This window comes from Triturus cristatus, chromosome 11 (assembly GCF_964204655.1).
Source record: "Triturus cristatus chromosome 11, aTriCri1.1, whole genome shotgun sequence".
In the NCBI taxonomy this organism is placed as follows: Eukaryota; Metazoa; Chordata; class Amphibia; order Caudata; family Salamandridae; genus Triturus; species Triturus cristatus.
In genome coordinates, this window is record NC_140594.1 from 240,091,581 (window position 1) to 240,118,070 (window position 26,490).

Consider the following 26,490-nt stretch of genomic DNA (forward strand, 5'->3'; position numbering starts at 1 on the left):
GGCCAAGTGACAGCTGGACTTTGTTTATTCCCTCTAGACAGCCACGCTCGAAGGAAGGTTTGGTGTGTCTTCATGGACCATTGTGGGTGATGGGAGCGAGGGGCTGGGCACAGCCTCACGCTTACACCTGAATCGGTTGTGTCCTCTCCACACACAAAGGGCTGCTTACCCCCTTGTAGCGAGTCTGGAACCAGGGCAGTTGAAAGCTTTCTTTGATGTCTTCCCCGCTTCAAAGGCACAACTGGGTAGAAGTACTAGGCCTCTGACACCATAACTTCAGGGCCCGTCTGGACTTGTGAAGACTCTGCCAGGAAGACAAACAGCTATGTTGCTGAAAGGTCTGCTGGAATGCAGCTTTGCTGGACTCTAGCCTTGTTGTGTTCTTGCCTTTCCGAGCTGCCCTGCTACTTGCTGTTCTCCTACCTGGGTGAGAAGGGCTGGACCTGCATCACTTGAACCCAGATTGACTCCAAGGGCTTGATGGCTTGCCTCCTGCCCTAATTCTCAGGGATATCAAAGACTTCCACTACCTGCATTTGCATCAGGACTTTACAAGCTGTGAGTCTGCCCTGCCAAGTGGTGCCACCCTAGTCCTGGACCCTTGGAAGTGAGCCCTGAGGTGCTTCCACATCCAAAATCCATGCATCCTCCTCAGAACCAGCGCATCCTCATTGTTTAAGGGAGAGGACCCGGCGTATTGCATTCAGAATCAACACATTGACTGCAGTGGGCGCAGCAGCATTGAATTGCATTCGGAACCAGTGGTTTGCACTCGCAACCAGCACATTGCTGCAGTTGGGTGGAGAAAATCAGTGCATCTTGTCCACTGCATGGCTTCACACCGACACATCACTTCGGCTTCACCTTGCATCTCCGTCAACAACAACACATCCTGTTTCAAGTTACTTTGGTACAGCAGGCCCAAATGGGTCCCTGCATCCGGCCCGCGCTCCATCTCGTTCGGCCTGGACGTTTGACTTTGCCCTGCTACAGCGTGGCCGGATAACCCATTTAAGTGCTCATTGTTTCTATGTGCTATGTTACATTTTTTTTTTAAATTCATATCTCGACTTCTACTTGTTGGATTTTTGTCGTTTTGGTCTTGTGCTATTTACAAAATTAAACTCTATTTCTCAAACATGGTGGGTAGTCTTTTTCTGGTGTTTTCACTGTGTTGCTGTTTGTGTTACACAAATACTTTATACATTACCTCTTAAGTTTAGCCTGACTTCTCTGTGCCAAGCTACCAGAGGGTGAGGACAGGATAATTTAGGGTGTGTTGTTACTTACCCTTACTAGGTTTGTGGTTCCTGCTTGGACAAGGTGCATACCTCTGCCAACCAGTTACCCAATTTCTAACACTTACAAACAGAGAATGTTGGAAATAGGGTTTCTGGTTGGCTAGAGTATGCACCTAAGCCAGTCAGAACCCACTATTCTACTCAGGGTAAGGGAGTTACACACCCATGATAACCCCTGCTCATACCCTTGGTAGCATAGCAGAGCAGTCATCCTTATCCCGTTTACCCAACACAGACACACCAGTGACACACTATCACACAACAAAAAAGACTCCACACAGTAGTATATAAAATATCTCATAAATTGAATATAACACATAGGCCACAATCACATGAATCATAAATAAGGCTCAGTTTTTTTCGTTTTCACTGATTTTTACAGATAAATCCAGACAGAAAACCATTTATTTTCTTGTCTGTATTTGTTTTTAAATGTAGCTAATAACGGAAAATGAGTGCTTTTTGAGTGATTAAGTACACTTTGCCATAACAGCCAGGCCAACAACTGTGTGGATTGATAGGTAAGATGGTTAAAAAAGAAAGGAACTTTAGTAAAGAGGCTTAAACTGCAGTAAATATGCACAAGGCTGAAACAGAAATGTGCATATTTTCATATAAGTGCATCCATTTATCTTCTGCGGGTGATCCTATTACTGAAACCTGGCAGGCATTCAAGTATGACTCCATATTTATTGATTATAAACAAACAACTGAGCCATTATCTCGAAGCGAACGATCACCTAGATCCTTCGCAATCAGGCTTCAGACCGGGCTTCAGCACTGAAACTGCCATCCTTGCGATCACAGACTCCCTGAGGCTAGAAGTAGATGCTGGAGGATCAGCCATTCTGGTCCTCTTGGATCTCTCTGCGGCATTCGACACGATATCACACCTTAGGCTGCTAGAGAGACTGAGAGATTGTGGCATTCAAGATCTAGCCCTGAAATGGCTTCAAAATTTCCTGGCAGATAGAAACCAAACAACTATGCTTGGACCTTTCAGATCAAACAAACATGGACTGGATAAAGGTGTCCCCCAGGGCTCATGCCTCAGTCCTACCCTGTTTAATCTTTACATGTCCCCGTTGGCCAAATTAGCTGAATCCTGCAGGTTTGAAATTATCTCATACGCGGACGATACCCAGCTTATTTTTAAAATCGACCCTAATGCCACATCAGAAAATCTACGTTTCGCAGCAGGAATGAACTCAATCTCCAACTGGATGACTGAGAATCTTCTCCAGCTGAACCCTAGTAAGACGGAAATCTTATTAGTAGGGAAAGCCTCTCTTTCCTGGTCCATTGAATGGTGGCCTAAGGAGCTTGGTCCTGCCCCGGCTCCGAAACAAGTTGTGAAGAACCTGGGGTTCACACTTGACCAGGCACTCTCAATGAAGGACCATATAGCTACAATCACTAGCTCCTGCTACTACAGTCTGCGACTATTGAGGAAGATGCTTCCTTATCTACCCATTAAGCACCGTAGAACGCTAGTACAGGCCATGGTGATCAGTCGTCTCGACTACGGCAATGCGATGCTCGCCGAACTCGGCCCTTCCCTGCTAGGAAAGCTGCAGGTCATCCAGAACACGGCTGCCCGAATGATTCTTGGCCGTCCGGCTGGCTCGCCTTCAGTCCCCATCCTATCAGAACTCCACTGGCTCCCAATTAGGAAGCGCTCCCATTTTAAGACCTGCTGTCTTACCTACAAAGCCCTGAACGGCTTAGGACCCAAATACTTGGCTAACAAATTAACAAAAAAGACCTCAATCTTTAACTTACGGTCCAATGCCATGGAACTACTAAAGATTCCCAGAATACGCCGCGCCCGCTCAGGGGCTAAGTCCTTCTCTTGTCTCGCGCCGCGCTACTGGAACTCGCTTCCTATTACCATCGGAATTGTCCCTCCCTAGCTGTCTTTAGGAAAAAACTGAAAACCTTTCTATTTCTAACTCCCTAATGCTTGATGTGATGCCCTTCCCGCCTTCCTCTCTCAGTGAACGATCAAAGAAGCGCCGAGATGCCCTCGGGTGAGTCGCGCGCTATAGAAATATTCATAACATAACATTATATAAATGTGGAAATATACCAGTTTCAGCTTTAATTTTTTCACAAAAACCATAATAAATATGGATAAATACAGATAACGTTGACAAAAAATAAATATGGATAAATACAAATGGAAATGTAAAAAAACAAATACCATAAAACCGGGAGGCCTAATCATAAATCACTTTACCAACTAGGCAATAGTCTTAACATCACAGGTAGTGCAATAAAGTATATACTTATAATTGCACAGGTAAAAAAGAAACTCATCACTGTGCACACAAGGCGAATCTTAAGTCAATTCTACCATGTTTAGGGAAACAGCACTAACACTTTAGCACTAGTTAGCAGTGGTAAAGTGCACAGAGTCCTAAAGCCAACAAAAATGAATTCAGCAAAAAAATGGAAGGGCATCTAGCGTAGGGCCGAGAGACTATGTCCCCTGCCAGGGAAGAGTTAGCAGAATGCCAAGGAGCATACTCGAGGGTAGAGCCAGGTTTTTAACCTTTTTCTAAACTGCAGGATGTTGTCTATTTGTCTCATATCAGATGGAAGAGTATTCCAGAAGCGGGACGCTGCCGCACTGAAGACCTTACCTCCTGATTTGACTTTCCTAACTCTAGATACCCTCACCAGATTAGCCGATGAGGAGCGAAGCGCTCGTGGAGGGACATAACTTGTCAGTTTCTCCTGCAGAGATTTGGGTCCGTGTCCATGTAGAGCCTTTAATACTATACACAGTGCCTTGAATCGTATCCCCTGCGAGACTGGCAGCCAGTGTAAATCTGAGAGTGCCCGGGAGGCGGAGGAACGGCGTAGTTGCAGTAATACCATTTTGGCCGCCATGGTCTGTACTCTCTGCAATCTCTCAATCAGATATTGCAGTGATTCTAGTAGCAGGGCATTTCAATAGTCCAGCCTACTGAGGATAGTGCCTCGGACTATCAGCACTCTGTTCTGTTTAGAGAACTTCGGAAAGATTTTCCGAAATGCTCTGATCAGAGTAAAACAACTTCCAACTCTTTTGTTGACATGGTTTTCTAATGTCAATTTGTTGTCAAACATGACTCCCAGATTACGACCACGCTACTGGGAGCCAATGAAGTAGCAGGGGATGTTGGCCAAAACTCAAGTGGAAGTGTTAGAGGGATTCTACCTACTGCACAGTGTAGAATCTCTGTCTTCTCCGTAAGCAAAGTTGCTATGTCCCGCAGGCATGCATGAACATTTTCTAATGACCCTGCACCCTGCAGGAAGGGCCATTTCCAACAGGGTGGAGAGTAGTCCACCACATGAAGTAATGTCACTATTCCTATTAAATCAAATATAAGTTTCAGTAATCATGATCCCAAACCCTGGCAGGTATGGCACAAAGCAGACAAGTTTAACTGGATAGAATGTGTAACACCTTTAGAAGTATCAAAATAGTAAAAAGTTGAAATCACAACACAGTTAAAATCCAACTTTAGTTTATAAGAATGGAGAAGAATTTAATGAACAAACTGATGCAAAAATTACAAAAATCCAATAAGGGGAATCAAAGGTATACATTTTTAACATTTTTAATAAAAATAATGCCAAAAAGCATTAAATGCCAACCATAGTCTTCAGCTTTTGGTTGACCAGTAACTAGACGCGATTTAAGGCTGACCGTGATGAAGCACGGGTCGGATACAGAAACCAGGTTGAACCCGGTCGAACGTTTTACCTTCAAACTTAGTCTCTGATATGACTTCAGGCTGTGGCCCAGTGAAGCTGTTTTCTGATGGCTGATAAGCTCAGAGTGGGGGAAATTCAAAATGTCACCCAAGGAAGGTCCCTGGCTGCTCTGATACTTTTGACATCTTTACCCACTGAAGATTTCTACATTCACACTAAGTAACTTTTTTGAAGCTCAGATTACTCCAGCGGGGCAAAGCTGAAAGCTGTTGCTGAACACAACTTCACAACGCCGGATACCCTGTCCACAACGTCCTGCTGAAATGGTCAGAGTTGGTAAACTAATTGTTCTCAAGGGGGATTAGGGCAGCATATGTCTTCTTTAATTGAGTATGGACAGTGGTGCTCGGGATATAAGTCTTAGGACTAACTTTAATGGGGTGCTTCCTCCTACCCACCCCCACCAAAAAAGTACCTTCATATCTATCCAGACTTGGATAATTTTGAAATGCATCCTTGAGGGTAAATCTAAATGGGTGTTCCCCTAGGACTACTAGCCTGGTTTCTCCCCAAACATAACAAGGTGTATTTATTATTATTGCAGCTTGTAGAGCGCACAGCTACCTCCAACGGAGGTGTCCCGGTGCTAGTAGTGCAGATGAGCTAGGTGTGGAATAGGAGAGCAGGGAGCTTTAAGAAAGTACAAAGAGCCATGTTTTTAAGGCTTTCTTAAACCTGGATTCCGAATTGGTCTTCCTCAAATGTTCCGGCATAGAGTTCCAGGGTGTCGCGGTTTTGACCGCAAAGGCCCGGCCGCCAATCCCTTCGCAAATTGTGGAATGACCAGAAGTTTCTGTATATTTGAAGTCTATGCCTCAAATACTGCAGACCAGTATCATTCATTGCTCTATGGGCCAAAGTGAGTGCTTTATATTCAATACTTCTTTTCACGGGCAGCCAGTGTAGACTGAGCAGATGGGGGATTATGTGGTGACGCATTGGCACATTCCAAACAAGCCTAGCCTCCGCATTTTGAATAATCTGCAGCCTTCTGAGCAAATACTCAGGAAGCCCCAGGTAGAGGCTATTCCCATAGTCAAGATGGGAAGTGACCAATCCGTGCACCACGGTCTTCCTACAGTCCATAGGCATATAATGGAGGAAGCTCGGTAGAGCCTTCAACTTCCAAAAGCATTGCGCAGATACATGGGCGATTTGCACTTTGCCAGTCAGCTGCGCATCAAACTTGAAGCCCAAATTCCTAGCAGAAGCAACAGGAAGAGGGGGCGGATTTAACTCAGCCGGCCACCAGAACTCTGGCCGTGGAGTGGTGGGTTCGTTGAGAAACAAGACCTCCGTCTTCTCTGTGTTCAATTTTAAGCAGCTCTCTGTCATCCATGACTAGGTATTCAGAAGACACTGCTTAAAGTTGACAAAGGCAGTTTCGCTGTGATCTCTAAAAGAGAACACTAGTTGTGTATCATCGGCATACGAGACGACCTTCACTTCATATTGCTCAATAATTGCTGCAAGGGGGGTGAGATACATATTCAAAAGTGTTGGACTTAAGGCCGAGCCCTGTGGGACCCCACACACAAGGGGGCTGGAGGTGGAAACATGAGGATGGAGGGTCACCTGCTGAGAGCGTCCCTCTAAAAATGAGCGAAACCAGGCCCAAACCGTACCTGTCACCCCTAGACATTTCAGTCTGTTTAGGAGAATCCTGTGTGAGACCATATCAAAAGCTGCGGATAGGTCCAGCAGCACCAGCATCGCACAGCTTCCTTGACGGTGTAGCCGTCCTCTTTGTGCTTCTACTGCGCCATCCATAGCAATGCATCTGGCGACATTTGCACTGCCTCTGGCTGAAGATGAAGGAGGCAGACAACTCATAGATTCCATCATTGGATGGTGGAGCTCAGATCACTGTGTAGCATAACGATGCGATGCATCCGAGGAGTCCCCTGGAAGCATTGAGACATCGTCCATGAGCCTCCGCAGTGCTTCCCAAGCAGACCGGCTGCTGTCTGGCTTCGGGGTGGGCGGCAAGGGAATAATCATGACAATAATTGTCTGGAGCTTGCCTTGCATTTATTTATTGAGTTATGTAATTAGAAGTTTTGATTTATCAAATAAAGAGCTTACCTAGAAGTTGGCTACATGTGTAATATAGGGGCATATTTAGCTTAAATCCTCAAATATTTTAAACCATGGGACTTTTCCAATCTTTTATTTCAAGCAGAGAGGAGTAGGCCTTACGGCTAGGGCGGTCGACCTCGAATCTGGGGAACTGGGTTCGAGTCTTGGCAATGATACTGAACATCCTGTGATTCTGGGCAAAACACTTAATCTCCCCGTGCCTAACAAAAATGAATGTGTCCTCATGTAATGCAACTGGTGCTATGTAAAGCGCTCTGATACCTGATTCGGGTCAAGTTAGCACTATATAAAACTAAAAAAAAAAAAAGCAGTGTGCCTCATGCTAGAAACATACCTATACCACATGTTCTGCATTTGCTCAGTTTACTTTTTCCAGTGGTCATTTAATTATCTGGCAAACCTAGCGCCATTTTCAGAATTTATTGTGGTCTTAGTGAGGGTCTTCTAATTGTAGCAAATCAATTGCACTTGTACACCATGTGAGCTTTAATAAAAGGAGACAATATTTAACTTCCTAGTAGTAAAGCTGGACTAGATTTTAGGATCCATAGATTTTTTTCTCACCATTTATATTTGGGTCTTTCTAAATTGCTGTCATAGACCTGAAAGCCGGACATGCTGTTATTTTGAATACTTTAGTATTTGAGACTTCCATGATATGCATTCCAATGTGCTCAATGTCCTTTGAAATATTATGCAATGTTTGGGCTATGAATTCAGCCTTCTTCCTGATATCTTACTGTGTATTTTCTGGTCTTTTGAGGGGAAACATACTAAGCATAGTTATTTGAAGCACTTACATTTTTAGCTGCTCTATTACGAGGCCCATTATTACAAGTAGTCCAGTGATCCTTTCCCTCCCAGAATTACTAATAGCATGTGAATCAGTAATTTGGAGGAGGAAAAGGACCTGAGAGTAAAAGATAATGGGGGACCTCATGCAGGCACTGATGTTTCCACATTGATTCCTGCAAGGTATTCTCCATTTTAGTGGGATTTTCATGTGGACATTTTGCCTGCTTTCAGCAAACTCTGTCCCCGCCATGTTCCCGCACAGTTTGCCACTCCAATGGGCCAGCTAATGCTTGTCATGTAATGCTGGGAAGATTAAGCCATTTTTTATGGGATCTTAAATATAACTTTTTCTTCTTTTTGTTGTTTTTTATGTGATGGGGCACCCCTGCCTTTGTTATTGATTTATCAATTTTAAGTGTGTTTGCTTTGCAGCATGGGTTTCTGCATCTTCTTGCTGGCAATTCGTATCTGGTGAGAATTTTGAAATATTTGTCTCCAGTTTAGGTATAGTGAAAAAGAAAGTAAACCCTCCCAAGAATCTATTCTTTGACATATTAGGAAATAGTTGACCTTAATTTAACCGTGAACACATCCTAATAGTAAATATACCTAACCTCACGTGACAAATAACACACGCAAATTTCAATTAGTCATCATTTAATGAACAAAAATTCAGCCAACATTTAGTAGCCTTGTATGAAAGAAAAGCAGATCCCATAATTCAGTACAATAGGGAAACTGATTTAGCTACAATAACTTGAATAATCTTTTATCAATCTCTCACATCTGCTGGGAGGAATTCTAGCCCATGTTCCCGTACAAAATTCTATGGGCTGTGGATGTGTGAGGGCCTTTTTGTCACACACCTCTCTTCAGATCCTTCGAGAGTTCTCAATGAGGTTAATGTCTAGATTTTAATGTAGCTATTTCAAAATCCTGGTTCTTTTTCAACCATTTACTCATGCATTTACTGGTGTGTTTTGGATCCCTGTCCTGTTGCATGATCTGCTTTTCACTGAGCTTTAGTTGCTGAAAAGATAGTCCCACATGTTCATCTACAATGCGTATTTGTAGAGAGGGATTCATAGTGGTCTCAACGATTGTGAGGCGTTCAGGCCCTGAAGTCGAAAAGCAGATGGAAGCATCACCCTCGCCACTAGCGTGCTTTACTGTTGGCAGGTATTAGGTGAGGTGTTTGTGCTTTACAGCTATACAGCTTCACTTTGGTCTGTTTTGTCCAGAGGATATAATTACATATGTTTTGTGATTCACTCGGGTGCTGTTTGGAAAGCCAATGCTGTGCAGCAATATTTTTTTTGAGAGAAGGGGTATCTTTCTGCTTACCATTCAATGAAAGCCATACTTGTTCAGTCTGTTCCTAGTAGTAGAATCAGGAACTCTGTTTACTGGACTGAGAGCTTTTGCAATAAAAAATATTGTGTGGGAAGAAGCAGACTGAAAAATAGTGTCTAAAGGCCATTTACTGAAAAAATGAAATAAAAAAATTATTTTGGCTACGTAAGAATTGAAAAATGGCATGACTTATAGGACAAAGGTAAGTGTACTGAGAGCAGAGGCAGGGGTGCGTCCTGCTTCTGAAGTAGTGAGGGTTTTATAGTGTGTTGGGGAAGGGGGCAAGGTATAGGTAAGGGTTTTTAGTTTTCAGGGAAGGGTAGTGGTAAGGATTCACAAGGGGGTAGGGTTCAGGGATTGTCAACATTATACGGTAGTAAGGGGCTTTTAGTGTTCAGGGAAGGGTAACATTAAGGGTTTGTTTGGTGGTTTGGGGTTCAGTTATGGGTAGTGTAAACTGTTAGTAAGGGATTTTAAGGATTCAGGGAAGGGTACCATTAAAAGGTAGTAAGTGCTTTATTAGGTTCAGCAAAGGGTAGCAATAAGGGGAATTAAGGTTCTTTTTGCTTCAAGATTAGTGTTAAGGAATGGTTAGGGGCTTTTAGGGTTCAGGGAAGGGTAGTGGCAAAGGGTAGTGGAGGGTTTTATAAGTTTCAAAGAAGGGTGGCAATAGAGGAAAGTAAGTGTGTTTTAGGATTAAGGAAGGGTAGTGTTAAGAGATAGGAAGTAGTTAGGGTGGTAGTGTATGAAAATGCCTTTTTTGTGTGATCACCCCCATTATTTCTGAACTGATGCTTCTGTTTTTTTACTCTGTGCACTGGGACATGCTCCACCGCATGTGCTGACCTCTAAAATATCTCAAAATGAACTATACTCCTAATTAGTATATATAACTTACCTATAGGACCCTAGTATGTGGTATAAAGGCTACACAGGGCCTGTATGTTACATTTCACTAGTGGACTGCAGCACCCATTGTGCCACCCACTACAGTGACAATGCAAACCTGACTAAAGGCTTTCCTCTGTAGGATGCCTATGCAAATTTAAAACTGCAAATGCTACCTGTCAAAATAACCCCTCTTGACAGTCCTAAAACTTTCCTTTTATGTATGATTAAGTCACCCTTAAGTACGCCTTCTTGCCCATGTGGCAAGGTGCATGGTATTTAAAAGTAGGACTTGTAAACATCTAATGTTAAACATGCTCTTGGAGTGAAAATGCATAAACAGCTATTTTACCTGTAGCAGTGTTAGCCGATCCAGAGGAAAACACTGGGATACCATATCATATTTAATAATGTTATCCCTATCTAGGAAACACCTACAAAGTGCATTCTTGGACTTGTAGAATAGCAGCTTTTACAAAGTCACATGTTTCCTGCCAAAAGCCTCTAGAAATCTATTTGCATGAGCTTTGAAATGTCACGCAGGACGTGAATAGCCACTTGATGAGGTGTGAAATACTCCAAGAACTGAAGCAAAGGTCTTGGTATGGGGAGATGTTCTGCTCCTCTGGTAGGTTTTACTGCTGGGCTGTGACACGGAATGTAATTACCTTCAAAGAGGCCTACTCTGCCACAGGCAGATGTAGCTAACAGCTGAGCCTGTCTCCCATGCCCTTCTAGCCAACCAGATACCAATCCCAGTAAAAGAGGACCTGCCCCAGAACCTGTTTTGAGTGACCACAGAGGAGGTGAGGGGTACTTCCTAATGTACACAGACGATATACAGATTCACCTCCCACTCAACAACAGTCCTGACAATTAAACCAGCATTACCTCATGACCAAACTAAGTGCTGCTTTGCATGAAGGAAAGCTGGCTCTCTGTAAATTGAGACAAAACGATATCCCAAGTCACTGAGGCATCTGAGCCTTGCTCGCTATTTTTTTCACTGGCCCCCAGGTCTCAGAAACCCATTATCCTCCTTAAAGTAAGAAATCTATTGATACTATTTGACTCTGTTCTTTCATTCATTCCTCAGAACAATAAAGTATCAAAGGATATCAATTGCTTGCTCGAATTACACTGTAAAGACCTGTCACTTCTCCATATTGACTGCCAGCTGGCAAGAACTCAGGTCATGGCAAGTCTAGACTATTGTAACTTTATCAAAACAGGCCTCCACAATAGATGCATTATCGGGCTACTAAAGTTATAGAACCAGGCTACCAAATGGTGCCTCTATTTCTGCAAGTGCAACCATATCAGGCCCACCCTGAAAGCATGTTAAAAGCTTCCCCTTGACACCAGGACTAAATTCATATTTCTCTGCACAGTCCATAGCACTCGCTGAGGGGAAATGCCTTGAATTCAGGAAGAAAATGGCTCTCATTACACCAGAACCCTGTACTCAACATCAACTCTTCTGATCAATCAACAAACCTTCAAGTAGATGAGACATGAAGGTAGAGACTTGGAAGTTCAAGGACCACGACTGTGAAATGCCCATAAGCATTGTCTAGCATCCGATCCATCACATGTGGTACAGAAAACATATAGCAATTGAACTAATTAGACTTTCCTTCAACTGACCGCCACTGACGAAATATTGGTACTGATGGAACAACAGACATGACTGTTGTCCATCTTATATGATTCACATGAACCCTATTTTTTCTTACATTTCTATATATTTGTCTAACCATCTCTAGTGTTCTGAGTCAATCTAGTGGCCATATGTAGCGCAATAAACAAAAAAATGAATAAACAAATAAGCTATGATCACAAAATATTTACAACATGCACAGTACAGCAATGATATGAAATCAAAAGTGATGCGTGAAATTATGCAGTATTTATTTTCGAAACGAAACTATCTAAAAATAATGCTGTTTCAGATTTTTGCCAGCATTTTCTTGTTTGATTATATTTTTAGGACATACATCATCACCAGCTATTTGGCCTTTTCTTATATTATGATATAATGAATCATATATGGAAGTGTTGTCTGCCATTGAACACCTTTGAAATCAGTGGTGTGGTGTACAATGTCATGAGAGTTGAACAAAGACTGTAGAGGATAATGATTTATCAAAAGTGTATCAAACATGTTGTGAGAAGTGCAATTTAAAGTGTTGCTTTTCTTCTCCTTTTCCTCCAGCTAATCAGGACAGTTTCGAGCATGCATTAGAAGGTGAGTGGCATATCTACAATTTATTGTTAATTCATAAAAACATAATGAACTGTATCAGCAACATAAACTGGCATCTCCTGCACCAACGTGTGTCACATGTAATTCTTATTGAATTCGTATTCCTGTTAATTCAATTTTGAGTTAGTTAACAACATCGTATAACAGGTAAATAGGTGAGGTGAGAGATGATGGGAAAAACACGGGAGTAGGGAGAGAGAGTGAAATGAAATGAAATTAGGTATTTATAAAGCGCAGCATGACCCGGAGGTATCTAGGCGCTGGACACACCAGAAGACAGTTGTTACCAGAACAGTATTGATAGTACAGCCAGGTCTTTAAGCGCTTCCTGAATTGAAGGAGATTGTGTTCGTTTATCAGGGAGGAGGGCAGGGAGTTCCAAAGCTTAGCGGTGGTATAGGAGAAACTTTTGTCTCCCCACTTTACTTTTGAGATCTTGGGGATAGACAGGTTGCCACTGTTGGAAGATCTCAGCGACCTGCCCGGGATGTAAGGTCTAAAGAGTTGTGACAATTCTCATGGCCCTTTGCCATGTATGGCCTTGAATGCAATGCACAAGGTTTTAAACTGGATGTGCTCGCCAATGGGCAGCCAGTGTAGCTCTGCAAGAGCCTTGGAGGCTGAGTTGAAGCGAGTAAGCCCGAGCAGAACTCTGTCGGCGGCATTTTGCGTAGTCTGCAATTTTTGGAGACTATGTTTGCTTGCACTGGTAAGTAGGGCATTGCAGTAGTCCAGTCTTGAACCTATCAAGGCTGTGACCACTGTTTTCCTGAGCTCTAGGGGGATAAACGGCAGTATCTTTTTCAGAGTTTTAAGTATGAAAAAGCAGGTTGCTGTAGTATGATTAATCTGGGGTTCGAAGGAGAGCTTGGAGTCGAACAAAACTCCAAGGGCCATATTATCAAGAACGGGCGATAACATTATCGCTGCTTTAGCGGCAGGAAACTGCAGCTAAAGGGGCGATAAGGGGCTTGATTAAATGCCCTATAGAATTCCAATAGAAGCCCAGGTTTGATGTCCTTCACACCAGAACCTGGGCTTCTATTGGAATTCTATAGGGCATATTATCAAGCACCTTATCGCCGCTTTAGCCTGCTCTTGCAGAAAGAGACACTGGTGGGGGAAACTATTGAGTGGGAACACTACAGGAAGCGGGAATGGCAGCAAAGAGAGTCAGTGTTGTCTGGGAAAAGAGAGAAGACACATAAAGAGGGGTGAGAGGGAACAGAAGATGAACTTGCCAAATACTAAAGAAACTTGTAGAAGGAAAAATAGCTCCATGAAATCAGCAGTGGAAGGCCACTACTCATCCAGACAAAAACATGTTGAAAGTAAAATGTTTCAAATACATTTAAAACAAAAATAAGGACGAAACCTATCATATCAGGAGCCAAAAGGTGAAGCCATCCAATCATGAGCAATGGGCAGCCCTGTGGCAGTATATGTTAAAGCATGGTTTACAATGCTGCAGAGAGCTAAATATTTTCATAGCAAGACAGCAAAAAATAAATCCACTTGAGCATCAGGTGAGGCTACAAAGGAAGAGATCATGGAGGGAAACATATGTGGTCATGCACTTCTATCCAAAAGTAGTAGAAAGCAAATGGTCCACAGGCCGCAGACAAGAGAATATTTCAGAGGCTGGCACTTGCAATAATGGGTGCAAAATAAAGCGTGCAAGAGGTGCAATTGTATGTCTGAGTGGCAAACATCCAAAGTCATTCAATGTGCACATCCTAATTTGTATATAATGTCAAACATCATTGCTTACTGTCTCCAGTGTTAACCTAATAGACTTAAGGGCAGATTTACAAAGATTTCATACAAAGATGTGTTTTAACCCAAGTTGCTGCACTGTGTTGCGTGAGAGGGAGAAAGCAGGCAAGCCCCATATCTACTCAGATATGGCACTGTCCTGGTCGCTCTTCCTAATTCTGGTGTACATTCAGGCTGCTGTGCCTAGCACCATGCCAACACCTTTGCATCGTAATGCAAAGGAATCTGTGTCATGTGTGGCATACGTTTCGTACTGGAAGGGTACCCTTCTAGGACAAAGTACAGTACCTAGACAAACTTTAAAAAGTTTACCCCTTTGGGCGTGCTGTGAAGTGCAGCGCACATGCAAACTCTGAAAGGTTTCAAGATATTAAAGCATTTCTCTAAGTTAATGCCAACTTCAAAGAGGACTAATTTGTTGGTACAAACCCCTGTTTACAATTGTTAGTAGGCAGGGCTTTGCATAAAAACCCATGGATAGTTGCATGGGAATGCCCATGTACCAGCTATGGAGCCCCTCCCTTGACGGAAAGTAGTACCCCAGAAAGTATTGAAGCCTCATTCAAACAGATACATCATACTAAATACGATGAATTAATATATTTCAAGTGATAGGTAAATACCATAAACCTGTAACATTCTTTCCTCCCCTAAAGCACCCACACTTTGCATTACCTTGTTTTCTGCATCACCACTGTAAGAAGGCCACACTAAAGAGTACAACTCTGCCAACACTTAACTTACACCCTTGCAACTTCAGGATCCCATCTCATGAATACAGACCACCAAACCCTGTACCACCCCCTCAGACTCCACGCCATTGTACCGTAACTTAAGGCAAACCTATATGTAAATCAATATAACAATTTGTTTATGTCTTGGTTGCTTGAGGAGTAAATTAAAGGAGTGTGGATTCAGTGGTAAATTTATTTTTCCAGATTCGATAAAGGAATACCGGCAATGAGACACGGGGTTCAAAGGAATACAGGCACTGGGACTAAAGAATACAGGCACTGAGACTAAGGAATACAGGCACTGAGACTAAGGAATACAGACACTGGGACTAAGGAATACAGACACTGGGACTAGGGGAATACAGACTCTGGGACTAAGAAATACAGACACTGGGACTAAGGAATACAGACACTGGGACTAAGGAATACAGACACTGGGACTAAGGAATACAGGCACTGGGACTAAGGAATACAGACACTGGGACTAGGGGAATACAGACACTGGGACTAAGAAATACAGACACTGGGACTAGGGGAATACAGACACTGGGACTAAGGAATACAGACACTGGGACTAGGGGAATACAGACACTGGGACTAAGGAATACAGACACTGGGACTAGGGGAATACAGACACTGGGACTAAGGAATACAGACACTGGGACTAAGGAATACAGACACTGGGACTAAGGAATACAGACACTGGGACTAAGGAATACAGACACTGGGACTAAGGAATACAGACACTGGGACTAGGGGAATACAGACACTGGGACTAGGGGAATACAGACACTGAGATACAGACATTGGGACGAAAAAGAGTTGACTAGTATTCAGTTGAGTAGGTATGTACTCAGTAAGGGAGGTGACATGGGACAAAAAGTAAATTCTGACATTGATTATTTGTACTGTAGTGGCACTTTTGCAGGAGGCAGGTAGGGTAGTGTTTTCATAGTCCTAACTGTGTTGTCTATGTTGACCTTATTTAGAAGTGAATCAATGGCTGGATATGGTGTTAGTAATCCATTTGGATTTTGAGGGTGGGTAAAGGACGTAGCTTGTTATCAAATTTCCAAGCTAAGTATGGGCGGAGTTTAGAATAGTGAATACATACTTATCTAACCATGTAGTAGTAGGCGGATCTCATGGATGTGATAATATTGTGGGTCGATTTTAATGACCTACTCATAGTGCTTTATAATCTATTCATTTTGTATGTGCAGTTTTCTAAATTACTGCATGCTCTCATACTCATATCATACACATACCAAACCAACAATCAAGAAGAGTTTTATAATTATATTAAGATATCATATATTTTATATTATTTGCCTAACTTTGAAAATTCTATGTAAAATGTACAGTGCCGGCTAAGTGTGTAGGTCATAAAATCCAAAAGAAACCAAAATAATTAGTGTTTAATTTTTAAAAGAAAAAGTGCCAGCGCCCAAAGCTCTGCTCAAAAGCGGGTGGCTGGTGCAATTAAACATCGGCGGGCCGAGTACCAAGGCAGGTAGTCTTTAATCTCCTGCCAGACCCTCAGTTGTGTAACAACAGCCCCTGGGACCACCATGGTATGGTGGGGCCCCGTGCTCCAGGAGCCCCCCTCTGGTACTGTGCACGGATGGCTGGCTCAAAGTCTGAGAGCACCTGCCTAGATCCAGTGTGGAGGGCCCCCCTCCATGAACTTTGCAGGGGGGCCCCTCAGGGTTTGTTACGCCACAACAGACACTCCCTGCCCACTTTTCTCACTCTTGCAAGTTGCTGCTTTCTGCCTACGAAGTGGTTTTGCTGTCTTTTTCTTCTGTCTTTTTTCCTTTTCTTGCACTCAGTAAGTATTTGACATGGAAAAATAAGTGCCAGTCCCAAGTCATAAGTGGTGGAGCCTCCCACCGGCAACCACCAGCTCAAATTAAGCACGGAATATAACCCTGACAATAAAATATTACTTGAAGCATCATCATTGAATTCACTGAGAAAATGAAGACCAATGAGATAGGTTTGCCACTCCCCTAATGTAATTTGGGAATTAGCAAAACCATGTGATTTTAAACTAAAAAAATCTCAAGAAAAGTGATACCAAATGTGCGCTCCTTTCACTTCAAAACAGTGTTGTTCCTCAGTATGTGACACTGCGCGGGCAAACGCTGCTCAAAATAAAACTGCTGTCTGTGTTTCTATCCTTTTTTGCTTCAGTTCTCATTATCCGAAATAAATCGACACTTCATTTCAGCATCAAAGCTTGATGCCGGATATGGAACCCGTCCAAATTACAAAAATACGCATCACAATGCATCTAGTAGGTTGAAAGGTGTCCCTTGGTTTGAATTAATAGCTTCTTCAGGTCATTTTATAATTGTTGTTCCGCTGAGCCGTTCACATATAATAACCAAGCGCATTATTTTGCATTGAATGCTTTCCATGCCAAGTTCCAACGTGGCAGCCCCTGCTGGTGTACTGCAGCAAAGTACATATTTAGAATCTGATCGAGGAAGTTGGCTCTCAACCCTTTGAATTTATCGATTCTCTAAATAGTGTGGCCTTCTGCGGATTGGACCCAGGCTATCGTTTGGAAAGTATCATTACTGGCGTTATTGCTTGATGCCAGGCTTATAAATGAACATTTAATAGTATTGATCTCATGCCATTATTTAGCATTGCCAGTTCAATAGGTGCAACAGTAATTACTGTATTTGGAAAAAGGTAGCCTTATTTAAATTGACTCCTTAAATTGCTCCAGCTTTTCTATTCCCCTTGTGCTCTCCATCCAGGGAAGCACTGTGACCTTGAACAATCAACAAACAGCCTTTGCCCTACTTGTGTCAAGTAATATATTAGACTAACAATGGAGAATTACAGTGTTTGTATACAAGAAACAATGATTATACTAAGGGATATCCAGCATAGAAATAGCAATAGGTAAATGCACACAGAGGAAGTATAGATTTACTATGCTTAATTCTACACCTATGCACGTTAAAAATACATATATTGTGAAGGTACAAATATTTGGAGTTAGGTGTAGAAAATCTCTACTTAACTTTCGATATTTCAACCTCAATATTCTGCACAAAGTTTCGTGTCATCGAGATTGCCATCCCGATATTCCAGGATGCACCAAAAACATTATATTGAGCACATGACACCCCAGATCACCACATCTGGGGGGGAAATTGACTCTTTGACAGAAAAGAGGATAACTGCAACTTATAACGTACAAATGCTGAGAAAGTAAACAGTTGTGCCCTAGGCCGTCGCAATGGTTAGAATTTGACATATTTCATTATTTCCTCAAAATGAAATAATACGCCTGAACTCTTCAAAATGTATTTTTTATAATTTTTTATCACATTCATACAGTAGAAAAGAAGCCACATTTAAATCATCATCATCCTATGTGTGCAGTGTCAGGCTGCGCAGTTTTAAAGGAGTCAGTGCCAAGCAACAGTGTTCTTGAACAGTGCCAACTTATGCATTGCAGAACCAAGTTGCGCATTATGAGTGTGAAGTCTCAAGGTGACCACTGTGAAGGTGTGCGTGCTGACACTGCGTACCCCGAGGCTGTATGACATGACACTTCCAAATGATACAGCACACCCTTCACAGCCTGACGCTGAAGTCCCTGACACTGAAGACTCTAACAATCCCCACAAAGACACCACACTCCAAGCTGACTCAGGTTACTTTGTCACTACAAACACTGACACTGCAGACATAACCACTTCATAGTATACCTCACTGCCCATTCATACCATGCAGCTGCACATCCTAACACTGTAAGCAACACACAGTCCACTGACGCTGAACGCTCTAAAACTGTACCTTGTCAATGCAGATCCAAACAGTACCATCTACCCCACAGTTTCTGCTTGCAACCCCTGCAGACTGTTGTATATTTATAATGACCAATTTATAATGAGCCTCAGAGGGGCCCGGGGCCCCTATTAGCCAGGACTGAAGCTTGTATATGCTGGCAGGGGCATGGGGCCCCCTCCTCAAGCCATCCAGTTGTCCTAGGGAACCCAGCCCACTTTGCCCAAGGGCAGCAGTGACCTGGGGATCCCATCACTTGGAACACTGCAGTTCCCAGCCTGAAAGAGCATGGCCAGGAAGACTTAACTCCCTGCCCATGCTCTTGCTGGAAGGGAACACAGGTTTGCTCCCGCCTGGAGGGAGCAGAGAAATGCTGCTTTTGATGGGGAGGAGGAAACAAATTTAGTCGGGTCCAGCTACTCCTGGGGTGGGTGCATCGGGGGAGCCAGCAGGGGTCACGGGGGCCTTGGAGCTCCCCCACCACCCCAAGGCCTGAATTTGGGTGTCCCAAATAGAACTGTGCCACCCATGTCATTTTTCGTTGTGGCCCGAGGATGGGTTTCCTCAGGCCTTTTAAAGGATCAAGTTGGGGAGCTGCATTCGCCCTCCCCAGATATAATAATACAGGACCTGGGGGATTAAGGTCCCTGGGGTATTCTGAAGGCGCATGGTGGGTCCTGCCCCCTCCCCATATATATTAATATTGCCCCAGAGGCTGAGGTCCCCAGGGCCTAAAAACTGCTTGGGAGGGAAGCCATCCCACTCCCCCAAAAATAGTTGGGCAGATCATCAAGCCCCTGGTCCACCCCAGGTGGCTTACTTAATATTTTTCTTTTTTAATGGGGCTATGGATCTGCGGATCCTCCGTGGATCAGCAGTACCATTAGAAAAATATCAATATGTTTTTTACAGCCACCATATGTTTTTTATACTTTTTACAGGACAGGGGACTGAGTCCCCGAGGCCTAAAATGGCTGCCGGCACATGTTTTTTGATGTAGTGGCAGTCAGTCAGATCAGATCTTTTGATGTGTTGGGACCATGGATCCTCCGGCTCTCTATATATACATAGGTTTTGAACCTTTATTTCTCAAAAACCACTGAATAAATATGCACCATATCCCAAAGGCTCAGATTCTGTACCAAGATCTAGCTTTCAACCACATTTTCTGTAATTCGGTTCTGCCATTTCTGCAGTATTGCTGTGTAGTCTATAACAGAAAAATGCATTGGGAAAACACGTCTCCCTCCCCCCCACACTTTTTCTTGGCCCCTGCTTGATGGACCACTCTAAAACTTTCGCGCAGGAAGCTGAGATATTTCTGGAAGGTTTTGTGGCGATCCGTCAAAAGGCACCAAAGTTATTAGCAAATTAAAAAATCTGTTTCCTGTTGAACCGTGGTCCTAAATATAACTACTCAGTGGCTACCAAAGGTCAAAGTGGACTCATACATGATCAAGGTAGTAAGAATTTAATTTATGATAAAAAAAAATGAAATATCTAGAAAAAAATAGGTTAACGTGGATTTGTACACAAGGAAGGTGGTAAGATTTTAACTTAATGTGAAACAGAAAACGTTAGAAATTCACTGAAAAGGGGAGGCTTGGCCTGCCTTGGCCAAGATGGCAGTTTGCTTTTGAGCTCTGATGATCCTTCAGTGTTTTCACCAGTGCTGCAGTCCATAGATCCTGCACTTGTGGGGGCATGTGAAGTTTTGAAGATACGGAAGCCTGTTGCAGCTAGCGAAGCCAGGCTGAGGATGAGGAACAGGCCCGATGTGGCCAGCCCGATCTCAGACCAGCACAGCTCTTAATATGACGGCGCCCACATCGGGAGCTCCGTAAGCAGCATCTCGTTGTCCTGGCTAACAGATTTTAAGGGCACTCGAATATTTGCCCTCAAAGGCAATACAAATCAACAACACATGTAGATGACTCTCCCTCCTATCTCCTTTGACCAGCCAGCTTTCTTTACCAACACTTCAAGCATCTTTAAACTACTGTCTTGACCCAGCTCTGTATGGGAGAAATTGTGGTGTGACCAGATATGCAATGACTGTAATGAGAGGTATCTTTTTGTCTCTATATGCTCAGACTATGTACCATCTGTGACTTTGTGGGCTGATTGAACCTTTTTCCTACTACTGCTATCACTTACACTGGTATGACCTTCAGCGTGAGATAATGCTACCTCATAAGCAGGAGATATAAAGCAGATGTCATTGGGGCGGAGCTTGCTCGCGACTAAGATGGCCGCTTGAGCGCGTAGCTCCTCAAGTTCATCTAACTATCCGCCATTATTCGCAATCTAAAGTGCTTTCTCGGCACCTGCTTGGCTGACATCGATGCCTGAGGACCTACGGAAGGGAATTTGCTAATTCCGACGTCTTCGCCAGCCCAGATGGCGTGGTGTGGCCCATCGTCAGCTGCGTGAGGAGTAGGCCTTGAGCCCCGCGCTGCCGTGCTGCGCTGAGGCGATCTGGTGCACTGAGACGGGACAGCGATCGATGCTTTGAGCCCGGTGACTGGACGTGACCTGCCCTGGTTGAGCCGCGATCCTGAAGTGGCCTCCGCCATGCCTACAGTGTTCTTCCGCATTACTATTTCTACTACCTGGCGAGCCGTGGGGCGTGACAAAGGCACCAGAGGAGAGTGCTGCAGCTCCAGACCACGCCATTTCTGGAGCAGAAGACAGGGAGCTTTGAACGGCTGTGCTAACGCGTTGTAGCGTTAGGAGAACACAGCAGTGCGACAGTCCCTTACCTTGAGCCGCCATCTGTTACAGTTCCCTCCTGTTGCACGCTTCAATCGAGTCTGCGGGGATGGAAAGACGCACCCACCAATTTGATCAGCCGGGGAACTGAATATACCGCTTCGGCGTCGCCGCCTACAGTACTGACACGCGGTCCTTGTAGTAGTGAATCCCCAGAGCATTATGAGTAGAGTGCAGGCTGCTGGGCTTGGCGCCTTTGACGGACGGTCCTTGGCTGAGGCGAGCGGCAGCATGATGCTGTGACCCCTGGGGGTGCCAGAGTGGTATTTTCTGAGGGCACTGCCCTTTGCTGCGAGGAATTTATTTGGGGCACATCTATTTGGGAGACGTAGCGATTTTGCATCTTTGTCGTGGAACACTACGATCGCCACATGCTAACTTTTGGTGGTGGTGCTTCTACGCCTTCCTTTACGGGACCCTAAACGCAGCGGCGGGTGTTGTACTCTGAACCCATGCCCTCATGATGAGCCTCGCAAGTTGGTTATGTCCCAATAATATGCCGTGTGGAGAGTAATCCGTGTTAGTCGGCTGGCTGTCTGTCCTACTCATATCACTTCGTGACCTGTGAAGTGGAGGAGTATTAGACCCTGGTGCCCTGTGGCGGCTACGTGGATGGCTGCCTTGTGCGCCGGCTTTACACTGAACACCTGGCCTCAGCAACTGCTGCCTGTGAGGAGCGGAGTACAGTATATGAAAGGGGGTAACCCAATAATCCAACAGCATCTGGGTAATCAAAATATAAAAAAATATACGTGATGCGTTAGAATAAATCAATAATATTTTATAATAAGAAGGACACTGTAAATTATTCCTTCTAGACAAAAATGCTTTCTATTTGAATTAATCAATAATCAATCTCATTGTCCGAGCACAGCTTTAGACAAATTCTTTATATATACAACAATATATGTAACAATGTCACAACATATATGTTCAAATATACATACAAATATGACACACAAAAAAGACAAATCAAAACAAACAAATTACATGTGAACAAGGAAATGATCCTGTATTCCTTATTCCCCTACAAATATCTATGGATGCTTACTCCTTTTTTATCATGAGTATTCCATTGCTATAGATAGCCCCACTCACTAGTACTAAGAGGACACTACACTTGTATACCTCTAAACAATTTTAAGTACTTGTGTATATCAGTTTATACAAATGATTTTGTTTTGTCAGGGGCTTCTTCAATTCAAACTGTCGACGCGTTTCAGCCCGGCTTGCTTAGGGCCTCATCAGGAAAAGGGTATATAAGGATATTCCACCCTAAAGAACCGGTCTGGTGGGGGAATCCCTGTAGCACAGAATAGTCAAATCACGAAAGAGACAATCTTGAACAACCAGTGGAATCTCACTATCACGGTTATTGGAGTGTGGATGTCACGAAAACGGGCGTCTCACTGATCAATACCTAGAGTTTGCAATAATGCTTCTAGTTTGTCTGTTTTAATTGCTACGAAGTACGCGTTAGTCGAGCCATCTCTCCACATAATTCCGGATCCGTGAAAGCAATCATGTGAGGAGCGGAGTGACATTGGTGGGGTGTGTGGTTGGCAGATTTCTAGGCCTGGCCCTATAGAAGAACTACTCTGACAATCGGCAAGGTAGACCGAACACAATCAAAGCTCACATTCGATCAAAAGAAATCTAAGGGGTGCAACGCCACTGCAGATGACGGCGAAAATACCCCAGAACCGCCTCCAGATGATGCAGAGGGAGTCATACGCACTATGCTGGCTGCAATGGAAAAGGGCCTGAAAAGTAACCGTTCAGTTCTTGGCTCTAAGATGGACTCTCTTTCCTATCGCATGTACAGACTGTCCGAGAGGTTAGACAAACACGCACAGCGGTTAGATATGATGGAACGCCTTGTCACGGAAGTTGAAAAAGCACAGACATTGCTGGACGCTGGCCACAAACAGTTGGGAAGAGTGATGCAGGTTCTGCAGGATAAAACGGAGGACCTGGAAGCGCGGTCTCGGCGCTGCAACCTCAGAATTACGGGCCTTCCGGAGTCGACCCCGACTGGCAATATGGAATAATTTTTTGAAAAATTGCTTGTCACACTACTCGGTAACAAGACCTTCTCACCCATGTTTGTTCTAGAAAGGGCACACCACTACCTGGGTCTTTGTCCGGCACCTGGCGCTCCACCGCGACCTATCATAGCGAAGCTGCTTAACTATCGGGACAGAGACTCAGCACGGAAGGTCGCTAGAGACAGACAACCACTGCAATATGAGGGCTCTACTATATCGCTGTTGCCGGATTTCACAATGAAAGTACAGGAGGCGCTCCAGCGATTTGCCCCTTTGAAGAAACAGCTCAGGGAGAATAACATCGACTACGCCATGCTATACCCTGCCAGACTCCGGTTTAATTGTCAAGGCCAGTCGCGCATCTTCATTGACCCGACAGTTTTGCAGAAGGCTATGAACGAATGGTCTAAAGACAAGCGTCGCAGCCCAGAGAGAGCCACATCAGAGGGTGCGGAGGGTGGCAGTCTGGATGAACTGGACTGATACTTGTGCTGCCCTATGTACAGAGAAGACTTTCACTAATGGGACTGCTGCTAAAGGTTCGATTTGACTTCCGTGGGGAATGTTTGCATTGCAATACCTTTGTACCTTTTTAACGTCTTTACTATTAATGCAGGAATTCTATTCAGATGTATAAGGAGGCGGCAGGTGATTGTGGCTGGGAGTCCGCCCGGAGGGTTTTTTTCAGCCATTATTGCATTGACACACGTAATTGGGGTCGTAATTGGCGATCATATATCATCTTCAGATGTTTCATATCCTGTTGATGGCTTGCGTAGCAGAGGCCGGATCTGGACTTTTTCAGGTTTCTAAGTGAATAGCGTGCTACCTCTGCTCGCGAGTGTTACGCACATTTGGGGTATTGAGTATGGGGGAGGGGGAAGGGACCTCATTTTGCTTTGTTGAGTTGTATACAATTACAGTTGATTCATATTCAGGATGGTTCAGGAGGTCCAATTACTAGCTTTCCGTCTAGGCTCAGTTGGGGTCTTCCTGGCATGGGTGGGGAGGGAATGGGTGGGGATTTTGTATTGCAAGACATTGTTTATGGACACTACTCACTATATCCCTCAACAGCATATGTGGTAGGTTTTTATGGCTAACAGTGACAGGTTGACACCACATGCTGATATCACAGTTGGTAGTTCTACCCGCAGAGAGATAACTCATGGCAGCATGCAAGCTCTCACATGGAATGTGAGGGGATTCAATTACCACAGGAAACTTAGAAAGGTACTAGCATACTTGACAAGACACAAAACAGATGTTGCTTTATTACAAGAAACACACTTACCAATTACTAGCCCCATGCTCCAATGTAGGGGGTTAAGGGTTTTGTGCATGCTGCGGGCTTTACCTCGCATGCCCGAGGGGTACTTACATGGGTTCGCCCTAAGGCATCACTCACGCTTGACCCTTTGGTTGCGGATGTGGATGGCAGATTTGTGATTTCCAGATGTCGGGGGAGGGAACTGAACATACTTATCATTAACGTTTACAGACCCAACTATAATACTCCAGATTTTTACACTGCACTGTCTGAAAGAGTGCGCGGTTTTGGGACGGCGCAACAACTCTGGGGCGGTGACCTAAATTTAGTCCTAAACCCTGAAAGAGATCGCTCAGGGGGGCCAACTAGGCATGTTACTGCAGTGGCTAGGACGCTCTCGGATATCATGCTACAAATGGACTTGTATGATGTGTGGAGGCAGAGGTTCCCTGATAAAGGGGGATATACACATTATTCAGAATACCACAATCTATATACACGTATAGACTACTGGTTAGCCTCCAGACAGTTGTACGACCATACGAGAGTGTGTGAGGCATTGCCCCGCACGCTTTCGGACCATTCCCCGGTACTGGTGGTACTGGACGCCCCCCTGAAAACTATTCCCCCTTTCACTTGGAGGTTCCCCCATACTCACTGTTGGATGAGGTCTTTAATGCAGAGCTAACTGAAGCGATAGAAACTTACTTTGATAAAAATGTGGGCTCTGTGGAAAGTTTTCAGGTGGTGTGGGAAGCATTCAAGGTGTATATACGCGGAGTTACCATGTCCAAACACTAAGGGGTTCTTAATGCGCTGCGCAAGAGGCTTACAGACTTAGAGATCACCTTCTCCAATCTAGAGGCGCGACTGCAACATGGTGCAGATGACGAAGTCCGTAATGAGTTTAAATCCCAACTGGAGGAGTTCCACAACACGGCGGATGCTGAAATTAAGCATCTTGGTAAATACGCCACTGCTTGCACTTATGGGGAGGAGAGCGTCCAGGTAGGGTGCTGGCCCAGTTATTAAAGAAGCGGTGTTGACACGCTGCCGTGACGGAACTTAAGTTAGCGGAAGGTGATATACTCTCTGATGACAAGGCCATAGCTGAGAGATTTAGGCAGTTCTATTCGAGCCTATATGCTACACGTAGTTCAGGTGCGGAGGAGGAAAGTTTGGAATATTTAACATATATCAAGCTGCCCTGGCTGACTAACACACATCGTGAATTCTTGATACGCCCGTTGAAAAAGAGGAGATACTCCTGGCTTTGACCAATATGAAGTCAGGTGGTGCCCCGGGGATAGATGGCCTGTCTGTAGCCTTCTATAAAACATTCCTGGACTTGTTTTTACCACACTTAATTACCCTATTCAACGATATATGTGAGTCAGGCACAATGCCGTCTACAATGAGAGAGGCAATAATAGTAGCTATACTCAAGCCGGGTAAACGTCCTGAGGAGGGTTCGTCATACCGACCACTTTCTTTACTCAATGTCGACACAAACATTTTTGCTAAGATCCTAACAAACAAGTTGGTCCCTCTGGTCCCAATGCTGGTAGCCCCTTGAACAGGCAGGATTTGTACCGGGTCGTAGCCT

General features: G+C 44.2%; 1 protein-coding gene across 2 annotated transcripts in view; it reads left to right on the plus strand.

The window, feature by feature from the left end:
* SEZ6L (seizure related 6 homolog like) overlaps positions 1-26,490 on the plus strand; it is a 1,319,356-nt gene that overhangs the window by 1,165,898 nt on the left and 126,968 nt on the right. For both annotated transcript variants that reach the window (XM_085633531.1, XM_085633532.1), the window contains exon 14: positions 12,421-12,453. In XM_085633531.1, the coding sequence (XP_085489657.1) occupies positions 12,421-12,453 (33 nt within the window). The remainder of the gene's footprint in view (positions 1-12,420; positions 12,454-26,490) is intronic.